Raw genomic sequence first — 19,845 nt, 5'->3', positions numbered from 1 at the left:
CATGATTGTTTTGTCCCAGGGACCACAGGGTCATCAAATCTGTGGTGTGAGGAGCTCGTCTGCCAAAGATAGCTCCTCTAAAAGTTGCCCCGTGTTTATAGACCTATATTGATTTTGGTCGTGCTAATGGGCGTTAATTGCTTCTGCATGGTTTAAACCAGAAGTTGTTCTGGAATCTGTGTCTGTCCAGGGATGTGGCCAATGTTGCTCGTTTCCATTAGAGCAGAAGCCAGCACCTTTGTACCACCATTGAGATTGTCCTACCAGGAAAGCAGTGCCCATCTCCAGGATCAACCAGGCTGAGAGGAGTAGGAGGTCAAACCCTACTCCCCACCAGATGTATAAACACAATTTAGTCCAGGTCCAAGGCATGGAACAGCTGTATTGGAGAGACCAAGACTATAAAATAATGCATAGGGATTGCAGGAAAGTCACATGTGCCTCTCCATCCACCCTTTCGGTGCTCTCGGGGATGTATAGAGCTGCAGATCTCTGCTTGTGGTCCCTCAACAGAGGAATGCAAAAAATACCTAGTTTTTCACATGCTGAAATGCAACTTTTTTGCTTCTTCCTGCTGTTTGCCCTCCTGCAGGTCCTGGTCACCATGCTGATTCACACTTGTTTCTTCTTTGCCTGCCTGCCTGTGGCAAGCCACGTGTGGGGACGAGTGGGCCAAGGTAAGGAGCCCTCCTGCCCTTGTTCTGGAGCGTTCCTGTGGTGTGGCTGTCCCCTGGGTTAGCCCAGCCCTTGCCTGAGCCCTTCCCATTGGTGGTGGCACCACACACAAGGGACATTCCCAGCCACACACAGGATTTCAGAGGGCTGCTGTGCTCTGGTGTCTGTCGGTGAAGCTCCAAACAACCTGTTCCCACACACAAGGAGAAGATCAGGGAGCCCATCTGGGGAGAATATCTCCATCTCCTCCCACCCTGCAAAGCCCTGTCCTCACCCCTGGCAGCAGTTCAGGGTGCCCCTCCCTCACACCAGGGATGCATCCAGCCCACAGGAACAGTGAAAGGTGCTGACCTGAGCTACAAATGGAGCCTGAGATGCTGGGAGAAAAAGAGAAGAAAACGTTGGACATGTACGTTGAGAATGTGAACTTAGGGTAGACATTAGGAAGAAGCTCTTCACTAATGGTGGTGAGACACTGGCACAGGTTGCCCAGGAAAGTTGTGGATGGCTCATCCCTGGATGCATTCAAGGCCAGGCTGGATGGAGCTTTGAGCCATCTGGACTAGTGGGAGGAGTCCCTGCCCATGGGGATTGGAATGAGATGATCTTTAATGTTCCTTCCAACCCAAACCATTCTATGACAAGAAAGCACATGAGGTGCATTCCTCCTGGGACATAGTGTTCCCATAGTACCATAAATGACCAGAAAATTCCTGTAGCACCTCACCATAGCCTTTCTGGTGCTGAAGATTCACCTTGACGTTGTGTTTGAACCTTCTGTGGAAGTGGTTTCTGGAGAGGTGGTGGCACCTCAGCGTTTGGACAGATGTGTCTCCATACTCTCTGTCTTCCAGACCAGCCTCTTGCAGTTCAGTCTGGGCTTAACTCTCTCAGCTGGAGGGCAAGGTTACAGCATCAAACAGCACATCCATCCCAGGGCAGGGGAACAGTGGAGCTTTCATGGCACTGGGGTTCATTTGCATGCAGCACATAATGGTGCTTTAGAGGATGCTGTCCTCTCTGATCTGCCTGGGGACATTCTTGCCTTTTTAGCTTCAGGGCTCCTAGAGTGAGGGCTGAGGAGCTGGACCACACTTGGCCCAAAGAAGACAGCTCCATCTTTAATCTAACTATGAATTCCCCTCATTGTTCCATGGTCTTTTACCATTTCTCTCAGGCGTGATTCCGGGGTTTTATTTTACTCCTCATCCCTCTTCCCCACGTTTTTTTTTCTTCCCCTTCAGATTTGCCAGGGGAGGAGATGTGAATCTGAGCTTTGTTCCCCCAAAATAGCTCTCTGCTTGTTGGGCAGGAAGTCTCTGCAAGGAAAGGTTAAAGCACAGATGTTGGGCTGAGACAAGCAAGTCCTCACTGCCAGCTCTCACTGCTTTCCTGGGCTGTGACTTCATGGAAAAGATGTCAGGAGATGTCTGGACATCATGCCAGACCAGATCAGGGACTGAAGGAGTCCTGTGCAACACAGCTTGCCAGCTGGACACTCCAGGTCACCCTAAGGGTTTTTTTTTAATGAGTAATGATAAAGAGATTGATGACAACTGCAAATAGGGGGAGCACCCAAGCGCAGATGTTTATAGAGCACAGGCAAAGGATGTGGATCACTCATGGCAAATTTGAGCAGTCTGCTGGAAAGGCACCTGTAGGTGCAGTGTCAGGAAGGAGAGGAAATAAATCTGCTGAGTTGCCATCCAGTCAAGTGAGAAACTTTCCTGAGGTGACACTTGTACGAGAGCACAGCTCTGATTTACCAAGGAACCACTGATTCAAAGAGGGACACGTGAGTTCAGCCATCTAGCTGGGGTTTAAAAAATACCTGTGAGATCTGGAGATGATAAGGGAATGTGCTTTTTCCTCTTTTAAAGTCCTTATCTGGAAATATATTCTTTCTCAGGTTTTGTCACTGAGTTTGCTGCTCCCTGCAGCCAACTGACATAAGCTGTTGCCCGTGAGTTATGGCCCTGACAAACCTTTCAGATATTTCCACTGCACACACTTGCTGAAACAAAACATTCCACGTGAAAGCTCCCAGGAGAGCCCTCCAAGATGTGAGGGGTGCAAGGGAACCCCCCAGCTCTAAATTCCTTTTTGCATAGGGTGGAAGCTGCAGGGTTGCAGTCACTCGTGGTAGGTTCCCTAGCAGAGGTGCAGGGGGAGTGCAGGAGTTGCTGTGCAGCATCAGGGGATGCTGAGGACCTCCGTGGGATGGTGAGGATGTCCTCTGCACTGCAGCTGGTCCCACATCCCTAGAAGAGCTGGAATATGTGCTGGTTTGTGGGTGCATACACAGAGGGAGGGATTGCATCTATAGCAGCACAGACATGTGGTCTCCTCCCCAGGGTCAGGCCGGCTGAAGCTCACTGTCCTTTCAGAAGACAGGCTCCAAATGAAGTGGAAAGAATCTGAGGGGAACATCAACGGCTACAAAGTTCGGGTGAAGCCCATGGCAGGTATGTGCTCCTGAGTCTGACGTCAGAGCCAGCAGAGATTTGTGTAGGAGTGAAGGACTGAGCTCCACCCTTTGACCGGTGGACAACAGCTCTCTCCATCCAAGAAGATCATCTTCTTCTTCCTTTGTCAGAAAGTGTTGCTTTTTGGGACAGTGTAAGAAAAAAAGAAGATGAAAGGTTCATTTTCTAGGTCTTCTGTGGGAGCTTCCAGTAGCCCCTCCAGCTTCAGGGACGTGGGATGGGATGTCCTTGACCCTGTGTGTATGGGGCTGAGCTTCCTGATTCCCTGGTCAAGCTCCAGCTCTCCCTGACTTCAGAGGCTGAACCTGGTGGTGTTGGAAGGACACAGTGTCCCTCAGTGGGGAGCAATAATTGGAGGCAACCTTAGTCTTGGCTGGCATTGGTTGCAGTCGCTGCCACCCTCTTGGTGAGCCAGAGAAGGGAGCTGCCAGGCAGGAGCTTGTGCTGCAGAGTTCTTGTGATCTTCCAGCTGCTTTTAGCTCAGCCCCCACCTGTTTCCCAAGCTGAAGCAGGAGGTTTCTCATTCCTTCCCTGCCCTGCTCCTCCCTGGGTGGAGAGCGAGGAGCATCCCTGGAATGCAGGGAATCCCTGGCACATGCCTGAGGCTTCCCCTCTGCTAGGCTGGGGAGCTCCATCTCTGCATGGGGATGCTGGAGTCACAGACACATCCGTCTCCATAACTTAGAGCTTGAAGATCTTTCTTAACCAGGATTTTTAGGGAGCCAGTTTGCCTCTCTCCCCTTGTTTTGTGCAGCATGGAGACCGTGGTGCAGCATTGGTGCTCTGCAGAGCTGCCTTGTTCCATCTGCTCAGTGCCCCAGTTTCCTGGCTGGTCAAAGCATCACAGACCCAGGACAGGTCCCAGGGCTCCAGGACGTGGCTGGAGGGATCTGGAGGCAGTGCTGGTCCCAGAAATGAGCTGTCTCCTTGCAGAGAGCAGCTGCCCTTGGGGGAGAGGTGGGGCTGGCAGAGACAGCACAGCAAGAGCACCTGGGATACAAAAGAGAAGTCCTAAGCGATCTCCAAACCCACCAGGCCACTTCCTCACCTTGTCAGATATAACCTCAAGCACATCAACTGGTTGGCTGTTTTTCTAAGCAATATTTGCTCTGAATTGCACAGACCAGCTTTTCAATCAGCAGCTCCTTGAGAAGATGGTGAGAGCTGCACTAGTGCTGGATGGGAACAGGTTTTCCATTTTGGACACGTACCAAGGATTTGAAATCCCCTCAAATGTTCTCAACTCTAGATTGGCTAAAAGAATAAAAAATCATAGATCCATAAAGTTAAAAAAGAAATGGGAGTTGGCTGAGGTCCCTAGGCAGACATTCCCTGCATTTCAGTGGGGCTCTTGCTACTGTCAACTTAAATTTAAGCTCTAACAGTCTATGAACTGTGGTTTCATCCCACCTCAGGGGACTCAGAACAAGAAGTCATGCTGAAAACCAAGACTCCCAAAGCCACAGTCGGGGGCCTGAGCCCCACCAAGGAATACACACTGCAGGTCTACGTGCTCAACGGCTCCCAGGAAGCCCTGTTTGCCAAGAGGAAATTTGTGAGTAAGTAGAGCCCTTCATTTTACCCTTCAGAGGGCCTCTGAGGTTCTTGGAGATGTGGGTCCTAAGAGTTCCTCCTCCAGAGCATGCCCTGTAGACTATGTTGAAATCACAGAGCCTCTTTAGTTATTTTGGTTGGAAGGTTGGAAAAGAGGGTGATAAAGACCCATCAGATGAAGGTTAGATTGACTTTCTCTCCCTGTTTTGGATCTTCATACAGTAGAGGAGCTAAAAAATGCATCCCAGACTAGAAACAACCGAAGAAACTCCGGAGCTGCAGCAGGAAAGAACCTCACCTCTTCAGGGAGCTCGGTGGCTGAGCAAGGCGTGGTGGCAGAGACCACCCCACCACCCCTGAGCACCGTCTTGACACAGCCAGGTGGGTGTACAGCCTTCCCTAAAACCACCCCCACCCTCCCCCTGCAACTCCAGCATCAGCAGGGATGTGCTAGCCCAGTCTCATCTCTTGGGTTCACCTCTCACTGCAAGGACACAGTAAGCAACCTAAAAACACTTTCCCCTTGTGCCCCCCCAAACTGTCCAGCCTGAAAAATCACTGACAGGTTGACAGGTATCCAAATTATGAAGATTCAGTCAAATCCTTCAATCTAGAGCAGAGAATCTTTGAGAAACAACTCCTGCTCAAGCACTGGGGCTAATGATGCCTGATTTCCTAGGCTGCCAATGGTCTACAAGAAGGTGTGAGCTCTCCTCTGGGGCTGGGGACTGCATAGAACTGTACAAATTCTCTGGTGTCTAACAACAAGGTTTGCATGGGTTCAAAAAACCCACATTTGTACGTGAGGAAGAAGGGAAGAACCATCAGGGTCATTAAACAAAGACTGGCACTAGCAGAGGGTGTTTCTGAGTCACAGGTTGCTGAGGTCTGGACGGGTATCAGGTGCCTTGATTTGTTTTCCCTGGTTTATATTTTATAAACACTCATTATTTTCCATCAGCAAAGATAATGAGGGCAAACTTTTCATGTGATCAATTACTAATGTTGTTATTATGAGCTCACGAGCCTGCTTGCAGCCCTCTGAGAGGCATGAGCAAAGGTGATCTCCTCTAAATACCTACTTACAAAAGGTTGTAGGACTTCTACCCTCTCTTAGCCCCCTCCACCTCTGCCAAAGGTGGCTGAAACCAGCTGATGGCCCCAGCAGGTTGCATGGGGACAACACAGCTAGGGCCAATGGGGTTGTTCTCTTTGGAGCACAGCGAAGGACAGAGCTGAAAAGAAAAGGCAGAAGGGGATTCAGCCAAAAGGCTCAGGGGAAATCACAAGAAACCAGCCCAGCGGAGAGGCCAGCGTGACAGAGGCAACACCAAGAACCACCAGATCCCCCCAGCGCACTCCTGCAAACTCAGAACGAGAGTCTCTGGGAAGAGAAAAGCCCACAAAGGATTCATTGAGGAGAGGTGAGTGCTTTCAAACACGCCTTGCTCCTTCTTCCCCACTCTTTTCCCCAAACAAATGCTGCTGATAGTGCTTTTAATTGCTAGGTCATGCTTTGGGGAGCTGTCAGGAACCACTGGAGAAGTTTGGAGTTCTGCAGGACATCATAAATTTTGAGGCAAACTGGACCTAGGCCAGAATTTCTTTCCAGAGGATTTAATTTATCAATTGCCAATATTCTCTTTATTTGTCTTGCCAACTGCCCCTGCCTCTGACAGATCCATGGAAGAGTTTGTAGTCTTCAACAGACTCCTTAGCTGTGGCAATCTGAAGGGGAGGTGCACATCAGGGATGTTCATTACCCAATCTGCTCCACCTCCTGGACTTGTTCATCATGATTCACAGATAACTGACCCATGATGATCCTTCAGGTTCATCAGCTGAGAGCATGGCAGGGCAGATGGCTCACAGCTCCCTTGAAGTGGTGGGAATGGGACTGGCCAGAGCATCCTTATTTGGTCCCTTGAGACCAACAGGAATCCATAGCTGTGAAGAGAGAAGAGTAAACTCTTTGCAGGCAACTGTATCTTGATGGGATCATCTACTTCCCTCCACCAAAGATGGAAAATCTCCCATCTGACAAATCCTCAGGGGAGATGCATTTGATCAGCAGCATGCCTTATCTTATCCTCTGTTAAGCTGCAGGCCTGGGGTGAGGAGAAAGGCAGGGCTGGAGTGTCTCTGCCATGCCAGCAGGTTTTTACAGAGAGATTGGATTTAATATAAAGCCATGAAATAATTATAGCCCCCCAGGGGATCTCGTGATGGAATGGAATTAAGCAATCACCTGCAATTTTTGGAGACTTAGGCTAGCTAGAAGGGAAGCACTGGGCTGGGGCTGAGATGTAATGGAGCTGACAGCTTGCAGAGAGCAGTGCTGGGCTTAGACACCCACTTCTGAGAGCTTTAACCTATTCTTGGCAGAAAAGCAGCTGCACAGCACTGGGTTTCTTGGCACTGAGGTGGGTTAACCTTTAGCCCTGTGATTTTCCCAGGATGGGTCAGGTCAGAAGATCCAATCCACCATCCAGACAAGACCTTACACTGCAGATTTTTTATTGTCTTAAAAGTGAAGTAGTTTTTCCTCCTCTCCAGCTGCTTCTCTCAAAATCCAGCCTTCTACCCTGCAGGTTCCCAGTTGCAGTGCGACACGTCTGCAATGACTGATGTCATCCTGCTTGTGGATGGATCCTGGAGCATCGGACGCAACAATTTCAAGCTCATCAAGGAGTTTCTGAGCAATTTGATTTCCCCCTTCAATATTGCCCAAGACAAGATAAGAGTAGGTAGGACACCTTCCTGTTTCCTGACCTTGGGAAATTCATCTTTGAAGGAGCCTTGCTCTCTGTTCCTGTGACTACGTGCTCCCCTGAGGAGCTTTTATTCCTTCAGGGTGAAGTCCAAGCTGCTCCACAGCTTCTCCCATCTGGCAGCAAGCTCTGGCCTCTAGTGGCTGCAAGCAATAGCTGCACGGTGAGCTGAAGCGAGGTCTTCTGGGCAGCACCAGCTCGGGCTTGGGGGCTGAGATGCATCTGGGATTTGCTGCTACCTCTGCCGAGGTGCTCAGCACTGCAGGCAAGGAGCCTGCTTGGAGCTCAGCTGAGAACGGTGCTGCTGCCAGTGCTGAGAGATGCTCACCCTGGCCAGGCTGGATGTGAAATAGGACCCTGTAAATCCTTCCTGCTCCTGGCAGCCAACTAGTTTGACCCCAGTTGACATTGAGACCTTCTCAAAGGCCTCAGAGCTCCACCACAGTGGGGTCTGAAGCATCACCTTGCTGCCCTCACAAGGAGCACTATGCAGAGAAGTGGAGCTGGAAACATCTGCTCATTCCCACTCCTTTTCATTGTTCTCATATAGTCAGATAGCCAATGGACCATGAGCCAGCAGTGTGCCCAGATGGCCCAGAAGGCCAACAGCATTCTGGCCTGGATCAGAAATGGTGTGAGCAGGAGTAGGGAGGTGATTGTGCCCCTGGAACTCAGCCGTGGGGGACCACACCTTGAGTCCTGTGTCCGGTTTTGGGCACCACAGGATGAGAAGGACATGGAGGGGCTGGAACGGGGCCAGAGAAGGGCAACGAGGCTGGTGAGAGGGCTGGAAAATATCCCTTAAGAAGCCCAGATGAAGGAACTGGGGGTGTTTAGTCTGGAGGAGACTGAGAGGGAGACCTTATTGCTCTCTACAACTACCTAAAAGGAAGTTGTGGTGAGGCTGGTGTTGGTCTCTTCTCCCAGATTACTAATGATAGGATGAGGGGAAATGGCCTCAAGCTGCACCAGGGGAGCTTTTGATTAGTTATTGGGAAGAGTTTCTTCCCTGAGAGAGTGGTCAGGCAGTGTGAACGGGCTGCCCAGGGAGGTGGTAGAGTCACCATCCATGGAGGGCTTCAAAAAGTGAGCAGATGCAGCACTTGAGGCTACGGTCTAGTGGTTAGGGGGATGTTGGGGTGAAGGTTGGACTTGATCCTAGTGGTCCTTTCCAGCCAGAGTGATTCTATGATTATTTTGTGTGTCTCCTCACCCCCAAAGTGAGTCTGCTCTTGCAGCTTGCTTGGCTTGCACGATGCCCTTAGCTCTTGCCTTCCCCAGGGCTGTCCCAGTACAGCAGTGACCCCCGCACCGAGTGGGACCTGAGCACCTACTCCACGAGGGACCAGGTGCTGGAGGCTGTGAGGAATCTGAGGTACAAGGGCGGCAACACCTTCACAGGTAACTCCACCTCCCAGGGCTCTGCTGAGCCACCCGTGGGGCTGCGGTGGGGGAAGCTGTTCCCATGGAGTGACCTCCATGGGGACCAGAGTGACAGGACAGAGAGCAGAGTGAAGGCAAGGGGGTTGCCTGCGGGGCTGCAGCACAGCATCCATCCCTGCTCCTCCCCAGGTCTGGCACTGACCCACGTCCTGGAGCAGAATCTGAAAGCAGACGCTGGTGCCCGGCTGGAGGCTGAGAAGCTGGTGATCCTCCTGACTGATGGGAAATCCCAGGATGATGCCAACCTGGCTGCTCAGACCTTGAAAAACCTCGGCATAGAGATATTTGCCATCGGTAAGATCACGGCCATGGGTAAGCTGCAAGAGAAAGCCAATCAACTTTTGATCCCCTTCAAATTAAAGGTTGTGTTCCCTCAGCTTTGGTAGGAGCATGTTGGTGCTTTAAAACCAAGGTAATGGCTGAGACCTCATTACACTGGGGCTAAGATGAACATTATTCAGCACAGGCAGTGTCTTCAAAGGGGATTTTGTTTGTTTGAAAAAAACCCCAGTCATTCACATGAGATATTTCACACTGCCCATCCATAAAGACCTTTGTGAGCTTTGGAGACCTGTGGCAGGAGAACAATATTCTCAGCTGTGGAATTAAGAGAGAAATAATCAGAGAACACTGTACTGGGGAGGGAAGGAGACCTCTATAATTAGTGCCTCTCCCAATTTTTCCATTTCTCTGAATAACAACATGATCTGCTCTTTGCTATCCAGCAGGGATAATGAGACACAAAATGGCCTTGAGCAGCTCTGGCCTTGATGACTAAACAAGTCTGCTGAACTAATAAATGGGCAATAAAGTTCTGTAGAATACTCACCTAAAATTGCAATCTGGAAAACTTTAAGTGCTGAGTTCTGTTGGGAGCACACAAGTGAGGGTTTGTTGCATAGGGTTATGTAGGTAAGTGGCTGGCACTGTGATATCTTTCATGGGCTGAGTGGAGCTGCTGAGCCTCAGGTGCAGGACAACAGAGTAAGATCTGTGCACCTGAAACCATCTGGAGATCTTTGCCCTTCCTCCCTGGTTAGAGGAAGATCACATTGGTCCTTAGGCATCAGGACCTGAGTTTTAATTTCAGTAGCACCTTGGTCCTCACTGCAAGGACAAGGGGGAAGGAGGCTAGCAAATCTGTTCAGGTAATGGTCTTGGGCTTGAGGAATGAGGTGGGATCCCTGTTTGGTAATGATACTGCTTGTATCTAAATATCTAAAATAATTTGATGCTGTGGGGCTTGGTCTGCAGAGGGTTAGTGAGGATGCGGAGCAGGATAAGGACAGAGGATGCTCTGAGAGGGTGAAGTTCTGCTAAAAATGGTCTGCTTTTTGCTCATCCCTGACTCTCTTGCAATGCAATGGGATGTTCTGATGAACAGCAGACCCTGTGGGGAGTGCTGCCACCTTCCAAATATAAAATTGTGGCTTATTTGTTCACTCGTTCCCCAGTTTATGCCAACTGCCCCTTAGGGTGAAAAATGTCTGCCTTCCTGGAAGCAAAGCCTGCAAGTGAGGAAAATAGAAGGAGAAATCACTGGACTGCCTCCAGGCCACTAAAGACCTCCTGAGTCCACAGAGTTGAAAGCTCTTCCCAGGCTGGAGGGAGGCTGTTGCTGCAGGAAAGCCCAAGGCCATTCTCAGACACCAGCACCCCACTGGTGTGACTGGGAGGCTGGGTGACAGTGGCCTCATCCTGCCCCAGAGCAAACGACACAGGAGGAGGAGGAGGAGGCAGCAGCTGCTCCTCTCTGGGGAGGTGTCTGAGCCTTGTTCTCTGCTCTGGTTGCAGGAGTGAAGAATGCAGACGAGGCAGAGCTGAGGCAGGTGGCCTCAGAGCCTCTGGAGCTCACCGTCTACAACGTGCTGGATTTCCCACTGCTGGGCTCTCTGGTTGGCAGGCTCACCCGGGTCCTGTGCACCAGGATCAAAGAAAAGAGCAACAAGGAAAATGCAGGTGAAGTGAAACCTCAGTGAGGGCTGAGCTTCCTTCTGCTCACCATCCACCTTCCTTGCCATCAGCAGTGACCTTCTCTCATACCTTCCCCTCCGTGAGCTCCACCACCCTGTCAGCACCACCAAACTCTTCTCCTTCAGTGCTGATCTCCTTGCTCAGCCCTCTCGCTGCCTGGCAATGGTCCTTGCCACATCAAGCTGTTGGCTGGTTTCTTCTGTGGTCATTGCCTTCTACTGGATGCAGTTCTTCCATTCTCACTCCACTGCAGACTCTCTGCTGCACCTAACAAGTCACGGAGGGATGGTACCTGTAGATGTTCTCATTCTGATGCTCTGGGTTTAGTTATCTGCCTTTGGCCTGTGAGCCAACAGAGTCAACAGCCATTTCTACCAGGGTTTGGTTGGCTCGGAAAAAGGGACTTCTTTTCCCTCTTTTATTATCATATGGTGTGATAAATTCATTGCATCCATCTCCTTTTCTGAGTTTCTTCCAACCAAGAGGAGGCAGAAGGAGCTAATTTGAGAATGTATTAGGGAGAGTGAATGGAGGAAACATGGAAGTAGGGATGATAAAACATCTAAATATAATTTTTTTTTCTCCACACTTCTTTATTTCTACTTTTACTACTTGGATGGATCTCCAAGACATCTTCAAGTTAGAGTTGAACAGCTTATTTTTTTCCTTTTCTGGAGAGCAGCTTGTATGATGAACAAGAGAGTGAAGAACCACTCCAGATGTTAGCTTAGATCCTCAGGAGGAATATTGTGTACCTATTTCTATCTCAGCTCTAAAATTGGCCTAAGGAGAATGGGGAAGTCCAACTTCCCAGCATAATTTTATTTTAATGCTCTGGAGATTTATATAATTATATTGATTCATCCTTATTAATTTGTACTTGTTTGATTTAATTAGGTATTTTTCAAAGGTGAAGATTAGGCTAGAGGAAGATGGGATGCTCAAAAAAAGAAACCAAAATAGCTTCTGCTTGTTCATGTTGTCAGTTTTTTGTAATTGAGGAAAGTCGGGTCATCATTTGGATAGACAAAAAAAATGAACACTTGTGTTGGAAAAAACATTCCCAGCACCCAGCAAAACACAGAGCCTGGTCTCTGGGGGGTATTCGTGTTCTCTGTATGCCCAGTTTTAAAATATTGATTTCAGAGCCATTTGGAACTGGCTGTACTCTCTAGGGAAGGGGACTGCAACTTGATTGGAAAAAATCACTCATATTTACGAGCTGGAAAGTACATTTGGCATAAGAAGTCTGAATCCAAGGAAGTAATTGTGTTTTTAATACCTAGGCAGCACTGTGAAAGACATCCCTGTGAACATGGGTCCCCAACTGAGCCCGACTGACCTCAGAATATCAGCCGTGACCTCCAAGAGCATGCACTTGAGCTGGAGTCCTCCTCTGAGGCCACCAAAGAAATACCGAATTGTCTATTACCCATCTAAGGGTGGTACCCCCAAGGAGGTGAGAGACCTTTGGACTTCTGAGGCTGCAGGGTCTTTCCAGTGGCTGGGAGTTCAAGTAGACTCGAGTAGGCACAAAGATGAAGGTGGAGGTGCAGCTCTTGTGGGACATCAGCTAAAGTCAGAGATAAAATGAAGTGCTTGCTGAGCTTGAATATGACCAACTGATACGGAGCCAAGATAGAAGAGAAGATAAGACAAATATCAGCTTCCTAGAAATACTGCAAGCCACACTGGCACAGATTTTTCTCTTATGCAGTGTTGCCCCCTCCCTAAAGCATCTCTTTTGACTCAAAGAGGACGTGCAGGTACGCAGAGCTGTCCAAGGATGCTCACCTGGGATGGATAGGACTTAGAAAATCCAAATTGCTGATGTGTTTCCATAGAATTCAGTGAGAACACGATTAGAGTCTTGTGTTTGCACAGATCCCAGCCTTAGAAGACTGGAATGCTTATTGGCTCTTACCTCCCTGTTTGGGGCAGATACTTGCTGGCACAAAATTCAGAGGGCAACTGGACCTCGTGTTTCTGGGCATGGCTCTGTCACAAAGAAGCCAGGTTTGCTAGGGGAAGCCAGTTCAGCCAGTCTTTTGCTAAAGAGCCAAGCACCTCCCCATCTTGACAGGCCTCCTTTGTGCTTTCAGGTGGTTTTGGAGGGAGCAGTGTCCTCTTTGCAGCTCTCCAACCTGACCTCTCACACGGAGTACCTGGTGTCGGTGTTTCCCATCTATGACACAGTTGTTGGGGACGGGCTGAGAGGTGTCACCTCCACATGTAGGTCGTGAGTAGAGAGGGTGATGTTGATGCATGGTTATGATAGGTGAGCAAAGTTCTTTCTTTGTGAGCATCTCAGACTGGAGCCTGGGTTGTGATTTTCCACTTCCCTCACGTCTGGTCTCTCTACAGCTATCTCCATCCATGGAGATGTTCAGAACTTGACCAGGCAAGACCCTGAGCAACCTGCTTGTTGAGCAGCAGCTTGGGCCAGAGATCTTGGGGGTCCCTTTTCACCTATTTCACTCTGCAAAGGAGACCACTGGCGTGGTAGTGACATACCACGTTAGAAATACCTTGCAACCCCTTGCCACCTTTTGATCCTTGGGCTCCAAAAGAATCAAACCTATTCCTTGTGAACTGGCTGCTTTGCCATGTTGGACATGGGGTAGATGTCCACCAGCTTGCAGCAGCTGTTGCAAAGCCAGGTCTCCTCTGGGCTTTGAGCTGTCGCAGACTTCATCCTCTGAAGACACCTTTCTGCCTTGTTTTTCCCTCCAGTGCCTTTATCTTCCCCTCGCTCCCTGCGTGTCTCTGAGCTGAGCCACAACAGCATCAGGCTGAGCTGGAAGGCAGCCCAGGGAGCCACACAATACCTGGTGCTCTGTTCTTCAGCCCCTGATGGAGCAGAGGACTATACAGTGGAGGTAAAGTTCATGAGAATAATGAGAATATAATTTTTTCGTCTCTCTGGGCTGAGTTTAGTTCCAGCTCTAACCTTTGTGAATTGGTATTATGTGTTTAAAAAAAGAAACAAAATAGATGTCAGCATTATTTCCAGCAACATCTTTCATGGAGGACTTTTTTATTATGCTGGGATTCAAACTGATTTATAACTGTGAGGGTTTCATGCAAGACATGAAGTGATAGGGATAAGTTGTAGGCTTAGGATATGAATTAAAACAAAAAAGTGGGGGGAACATGTATTGTCTCTTTGACTCAGATCCCCCCCTGAGTTCACAGCAATAGGAGCAATTGGAGGACAGTTTTCAAAACAGACCTTTAAGATCATCAAGTCTGACCATCCCCCCAGCACTGCCAGGTCCCCACTGCCCCGTGTCCCTCACCCCACATCTCCACGGCTTGGGAACCCCTCCAGGGGTGGGGACTCCACCACTGCCCTGGGCAGCCTGGCACAGCCCTGGACAAACTTGATAGGGAATAAATTGCTCCTCATGTTCAACCTAAACCTCCCTGGCATGACTTGAGGCTGTTTCCTATCATGCTATTGCTTGTTCCTTGGGAGAAGAACCCAACCCCCTGGCTCCAGCCTCCTGTCAGGAGCTGTGGAGAGCCAGAAGGTCTCCCCTGAGACTCCTTTTCTCCAGGCTCAACACCCCCAGCTCCCTCAGCCTCTCCTCAGAGGGCAATGTGTACTCCAGAAGTGTTGAAGGCATTAGCAGGTACCCTGGAAGGGTAGCCCAAAACATCTCTCCATTGCCAGGTGAAGGTGGCTGAGCCCGAGGTGCTGCTGGAAGGGCTGTTGCCCAGCACAGAGTACTCCGTGGCAGTGTATGCCATGTATGGGGAAGATGCCAGTGACCCAGCCAGCATCCAGGAAACCACCTGTAAGTGCTGCTGCTGCTCCCTGAAATGCTGTTAAATGCTACAGGCAGGAGAGACGTGTTAAATGAGGGGCTTCCTGGGTTGTGCGTGTGGCTTCCAAACGTGCTGCTTGATCTTAAGGGAAAATTATTCCCCAAGGGGATGTCTAATTGCATGGTGAGCTGTGTAAAAGGAGTGATTTCCCCCTGGTTAAAAAAAAGACTCCTGAAAGACCTGTTCCCTGAGATCTTTGCTTTCTGGGAAGAATAAAGGAATTATCTGGCTGGTTTTTTTTTCACCTAAAGCCCACGTAGCCCTTCGGGACATCCCAGAAGGATGCATCATAGTGAAATAAAGAAAATTTTCCTGCATGAGTCTCTTAGTTCAAGGTGGGGTCATCTAAAAGCAGCAGGAGGCCACCGGTGACATTGCCACTGTGCAGGCTGTGAGACCTCAGGGTGCTGTCCCTACCTGTTGTTGCAGTGGCCTTGAGTCCTCCCAGGTACCTGAGCTTCTCCGAGCTCAGCCACGCCTCCGTCCGGGTCAGCTGGGAGGCTGCATCGCCAGCAGTGAGAGCTCACCACGTCACCTATGCCTCTAGCAGAGGGAGCAATGCTGGGGAGGTGAGTGAGTCCTCAGGGGGGTTGGTGGAAGGCAAAGAAGCTCGGGAGGACAGATGCTGCTTGGTTCTCCTTCAGCTGCACGGTTCGGGAGCTGCTAGGAGTGTTTTTAACTCTGAAAGAGGCACTTTGGATGAGGTCGCTGCCCATGTGATAACTCCTCTGCAGCTGTACCCATGCTCCTCTCCAAATCATAACATTACAGAGTGGTTTGGGTGGGAAGAAATCTTGAAAGCTCATTTGGTCCAACCCCCCTGCAGGGAGCAGGGACATCTGCAGCTAGAGCAGGGTGCTCAGAGCCCTGTCCAACCTCACCTGGAATGGTTCCGGCAATGAATCTTGACCACCTCTCTGGGTTAAAGAGTCTAAATCTCCCTCTTTTAGTTTAAAACCATCACCCCTTGTCCAGTCACAACAGGACCTCTTAAAAAGTCTGTCCCCAGCTTTCTTATCAGCCCCTTTTAAGTATCAGCAGTCCACAATAAGATCTCCCTGGAGCCTTCTCTTCTCCAAGCTGAACAGCCCCAACTCTCTCAGCCTTTCTCATATGATACTCACTCAACTCCTCCACTGCAGGTAGAGGTTCCAGGCACTGCAACATCCACTGTCCTGAGACCTTTGTCCTCCCTCACCCAATACTTCATCAGCGTCAGGTCGACCTATGAGGAAGGGGACTCCTTTCCAATCACTGGCAACGTTACCACTTGTAAGTAGAGCATGGAAAAGCTTTGGGTCCCAGGTGACAAAAGTGGCTTGTGTGTGTCTGAACTGGGATGTTTTGAAGACCAAACCTGGCAGCTCATGGCCCAAACCCTTGCACAAAGCCCAGATGACTGTTGCTCTCTGTGTGGGGAATATTTCCAGCAGTTTTATGTTTAAAAAGAGGTGGAAGGAATGAGAAAGGAAGCAAATGAAGGAAAATCATGATGTATCACCAGCCTCTGTGTCCTTGAAAGCCCTCCTAATCCCCTCCCCTTTACAGTACTGGTGTGATGCTTGTCCTCTCCCCAAATGAGATAATCCTCCTTAATTAAGGCTTTAAAAACAATTTACCCCTCTCTGTCCTGATGCCTGTTGTCATACGGGTCTGAAGAAGTGACAGACAAGCTGGTCTCAGACATCTGCCCAGTTGATGTTTTGCTCCCCAGCCATCTGGCCACCACCTTGGCTCTGACAAGGCGCTGGCAGTGCCCACATGTCAGCTCATTTTCCTTCTGCATCCCTCAGTAAAGGTCCCTCCACCACGGGCACTGAAGGTGACCGAGCTCTCCGGGAACAGCCTCCGGCTGCAGTGGGAAGCTGTCGCTGCCTCTGATGTGGTTGTCTATCAGATCAAGTGGAGCACAGTCAGTGGAGAGAAGCCTCAGGAGGTACAGAACAACACGTAGCTCTGGGGAGGCTGGGTTGGCTTTGTGTCAGCTTGATGGTTCTGAAGTCGCCTGCAAGAAGGGCATGGGGTGGTGTAAAACTATTTAGGTTCATGCACTCAAGCAGGGAATAGTTCAGCAGCCCACTGAAGAAGCCTATGGAATTAGAAAAGGTCTGTCCTGGGTCTGGCTATGTTCAGTGGAGCAGTCACCTTGAGTGCTGGAAGCAGGAGGGACAACGGGATGGAGCCCTACAGGCTCTGGGAAGATTGCAGAAGTGTTCTGGAAAATCTCAAGGAGGAAATCCAATAGGGACAAGCAGAAAGTATTAAGCTTAGGCAGGAATAATTAAGTACAGGTATACAGGATGCAAAACAAATAGCTAAGAAGCAATTCAGTAGAAAAAAGATCTGGGGTTGCAGAGAATTCCCCAGCCCACAATGTCAAGTTGTTGTGGAAAAGACAAAGATAATGCTGAAATATTTATAGCTAGAGGTAGTGCCTCTAAGACAGGAGAAGGAACTTCTGCTCCCCTCAGTGCTGGTAAGTGCTGACTACTTTGCTCTTCAAGAAGGGTGAGCTCCAACTGAGGAGCACAGAGAGAACAACCAGAGGCAGAGATGATGCAGGAGGAATGGGGATGGACCAGGTGACCTCTTCCAGCTCCAGCCCCCATTTTCAGTTGAAATGGTGGTTTCAATGCACCAGTGTCTCATGCAACACTTCACATTTGGGTTGGAATTTGGGGCTTCTGGCCCCAGCACAACTAAAAGCTGGAAACTGAGCAAAGGGCTTTCATGCTCCAGGCAGGGTGACTGCCTTGTGTCAGGGCACTACATCCCAGCACTGAAGTAGCTGCAGAGTATAACTGGGCACCAATGCATGGGCATCTACTCTGCATTAAGCAGAGCTGGAATTTTGCCTTTACTTAGAAGCGTGCAAGACACAACAGCAGATTTAGTCCCCAAAACCCAGGGCTAACTCATTTTTGCCTGCAGGCGACCTGTGAGCCATTCACTTGGATGCCTGGGAACTCGACTGACTCATTTCTTCCCCTGCTGCAGCTCTCCATCGCTGGAAACGTGGCGACTGCTGTCCTGCCAGGCTTGCAGAAGAACACTGACTATAAAATATCCATCTGGGCCTATTACAAAGATGGTGCTCGAAGTGACACCGTTTCTGTTCAGCACAGGACCAGTAAGTGACCCGTGCTCGGTAGCCACAGCCTAGAGATAACAAACAGGGGCACGGGATGCCTCAGAACCCATCACAGACCAGCAGCTCACGTCTGGTCACCTCCACCTCTGAAAACCCAAACCTGAATATCTGAAAGGAGTTGGAGATATTTTGCTTTCCATCTTGAAGTGTTCAGAATTTGTCTTGAGAAACAAGCTGGGCAAGGACGAGCAGGCTGCTGTATCTTTTAGGCATCCCAAACCCTTGCAACGTGTTTCAGGTAGAGTACATCACTTTATGACGTGTATTGATGGAAATGAACTTCCATTCTGGAGGGTGTTCAGCTGAATGTGTCACTCTGCTGCCTAATGAGTGTTTCCTGTTAGTAAAATACTGTTTGTGAAGGAGGGTGAGGATTTCTCCAGCCACATCCCTGCTGAGCTATGCTTCATCACTTCCCAAAACGAGAGAGAATCCTGCAGGCAGACTCTTGCCTTGGAAGCATCATCTAAATCTTGCATTGTACAGGCAGGGTGTGAGATTAAACAGTGGCACTCCCAGAGGTCCTCTTAATTAATATTGCCTGTATGATGACTTTGTTGGCAGGGAATAGAATGCAATTCATTCAACAGCAGCAGTCCTCTCCACCTCTCAGCTCCCAGCCGCCTTTGCAGGATCAACTCATTTAGGCTGGTGATGAGCTGATGAAGCTCAGAGTATATGTCTGTCTTGGAATAGGAAGCTCAGGTTTTATTACTAGTGAAGAATAATCACACTTGTTTATAGAAAGCTGCATCAGGCAAGTGTTTAGGAGCTGCATGCTGACAAAGCCAAAAAAAAACCAGAAGAAAGCATCCTACAGGTTTCCAATAACAAAGGGGCAACCACAGCTGTTTAGAGGCTTCAGAAAATAAAGGGTCATGTTTGAAGCCATGAATTACTAAACATCAGAGGAGCTCCCTCAGCCCATGGCACATGGCATGTGAAGATGCCCTCTTAGGCTTATTTGAACCAGCCAGTCCTTGCTGGAGTTGGCACCCTGGTGGGACGTGGAAAGCAGTTTGGCTTCTGCTCATCATCTGCTGTCCTTGCTCAGGAAAAAGGATGCCTTAGGGATGTCAGGCTTGGCTTTGCTGCATGAAGAAAGCGAAGAGCTCAAAGACACCACATGTGCAGCCAAACTGGGGGCTCGGTGCCTGGGTGCTGCTGGTTGGTCTGCACGAGCAGTCAGGACAGTGCCACAGGCTTCTCAGGGCCCATATCTGCATGTGCAATCAGTGTCTTTGATGGTGATGCCTTCTTTTTAATATTTAAATAAAGAAGTGCCCGTTGGGGAGAGGTGGCACAGGAGAAGTGATGGCTGGTGATTTCCAGGAGGCAGAGCTGATCTTGGGAAGTTCAGAGGAAACTTTGGGATGCCAGCAAATGAAATAAGCCTTGTGCAGTGGATGGACGGGCAGGTGTGGCTCTAGGCAGGACTCTGGGAAAATCTGAGGTGTGGTTATACTTCAAACCTTGCCTGGTTCAAGCAAAAGCCATCATCTTGGACAATTGCAAGTGGTTAGGACGTCCAACAGAGTCATCTACGTGTCAGAGCTGGCAAATGGTCACTCATTCAGCTAGAGCATGACAATCTCTTACGTTATCTGGAAAACTCCAACCCCCTGATTTGATTTTTGGCACCTCTCCACCCTAATTTTCAATATAAAATGCTATTCTGGGGGCTGAAAGGGTATTGAAAATGAGATAGTTCTCCTCAGGATGGCAGACTTGGGGTTGCAACCTGGTGAATAGCAGTGATCAGGCTGTGCTGAGCAAAACAAAGGTGTGAGTTAGAGGAGGCTGAGGAACCTCTCTTCCTTTCATCATTGCTTTATTCTTTTCCTCTCTTGGTAACATCTTATACAAGAAGAGAGAAAGTCATGAAGTTTTTCTTAAGAACGTCACGGTAGAACTTGCAAGAAACACTGAAGTTTAAGGCAGTGGCTGAAGTGAAACTCAG

At 49.4% G+C, this 19,845-nt stretch overlaps 1 protein-coding gene across 1 annotated transcript in view; it reads left to right on the top strand.

The window, feature by feature from the left end:
• The first annotated feature begins 604 nt into the window (after window positions 1-604).
• Window positions 605-19,845, top strand: part of COL20A1 (collagen, type XX, alpha 1) — a 46,185-nt gene continuing 26,944 nt past the window's right edge. The window contains exons 1-17 of the mRNA XM_008941603.1: window positions 605-677; window positions 3,030-3,140; window positions 4,577-4,720; window positions 4,938-5,096; window positions 5,939-6,139; window positions 7,307-7,462; window positions 8,768-8,887; window positions 9,059-9,223; window positions 10,724-10,888; window positions 12,190-12,362; window positions 13,006-13,135; window positions 13,637-13,782; window positions 14,580-14,703; window positions 15,164-15,303; window positions 15,877-16,006; window positions 16,528-16,670; window positions 17,732-17,864. Coding sequence (XP_008939851.1) covers window positions 605-677; window positions 3,030-3,140; window positions 4,577-4,720; window positions 4,938-5,096; window positions 5,939-6,139; window positions 7,307-7,462; window positions 8,768-8,887; window positions 9,059-9,223; window positions 10,724-10,888; window positions 12,190-12,362; window positions 13,006-13,135; window positions 13,637-13,782; window positions 14,580-14,703; window positions 15,164-15,303; window positions 15,877-16,006; window positions 16,528-16,670; window positions 17,732-17,864 — 2,413 coding nt within the window. The remainder of the gene's footprint in view (window positions 678-3,029; window positions 3,141-4,576; window positions 4,721-4,937; window positions 5,097-5,938; window positions 6,140-7,306; window positions 7,463-8,767; window positions 8,888-9,058; window positions 9,224-10,723; window positions 10,889-12,189; window positions 12,363-13,005; window positions 13,136-13,636; window positions 13,783-14,579; window positions 14,704-15,163; window positions 15,304-15,876; window positions 16,007-16,527; window positions 16,671-17,731; window positions 17,865-19,845) is intronic.

The sequence above is a fragment of the Merops nubicus genome, unplaced genomic scaffold, assembly GCF_000691845.1.
Source record: "Merops nubicus isolate BGI_N331 unplaced genomic scaffold, ASM69184v1 scaffold15535, whole genome shotgun sequence".
Lineage (NCBI taxonomy): Eukaryota > Metazoa > Chordata > Aves > Coraciiformes > Meropidae > Merops > Merops nubicus.
The sequence above is the reverse complement of the archived record's forward strand: the minus strand, read 5'-3'. Positions and strand labels throughout refer to the sequence as shown.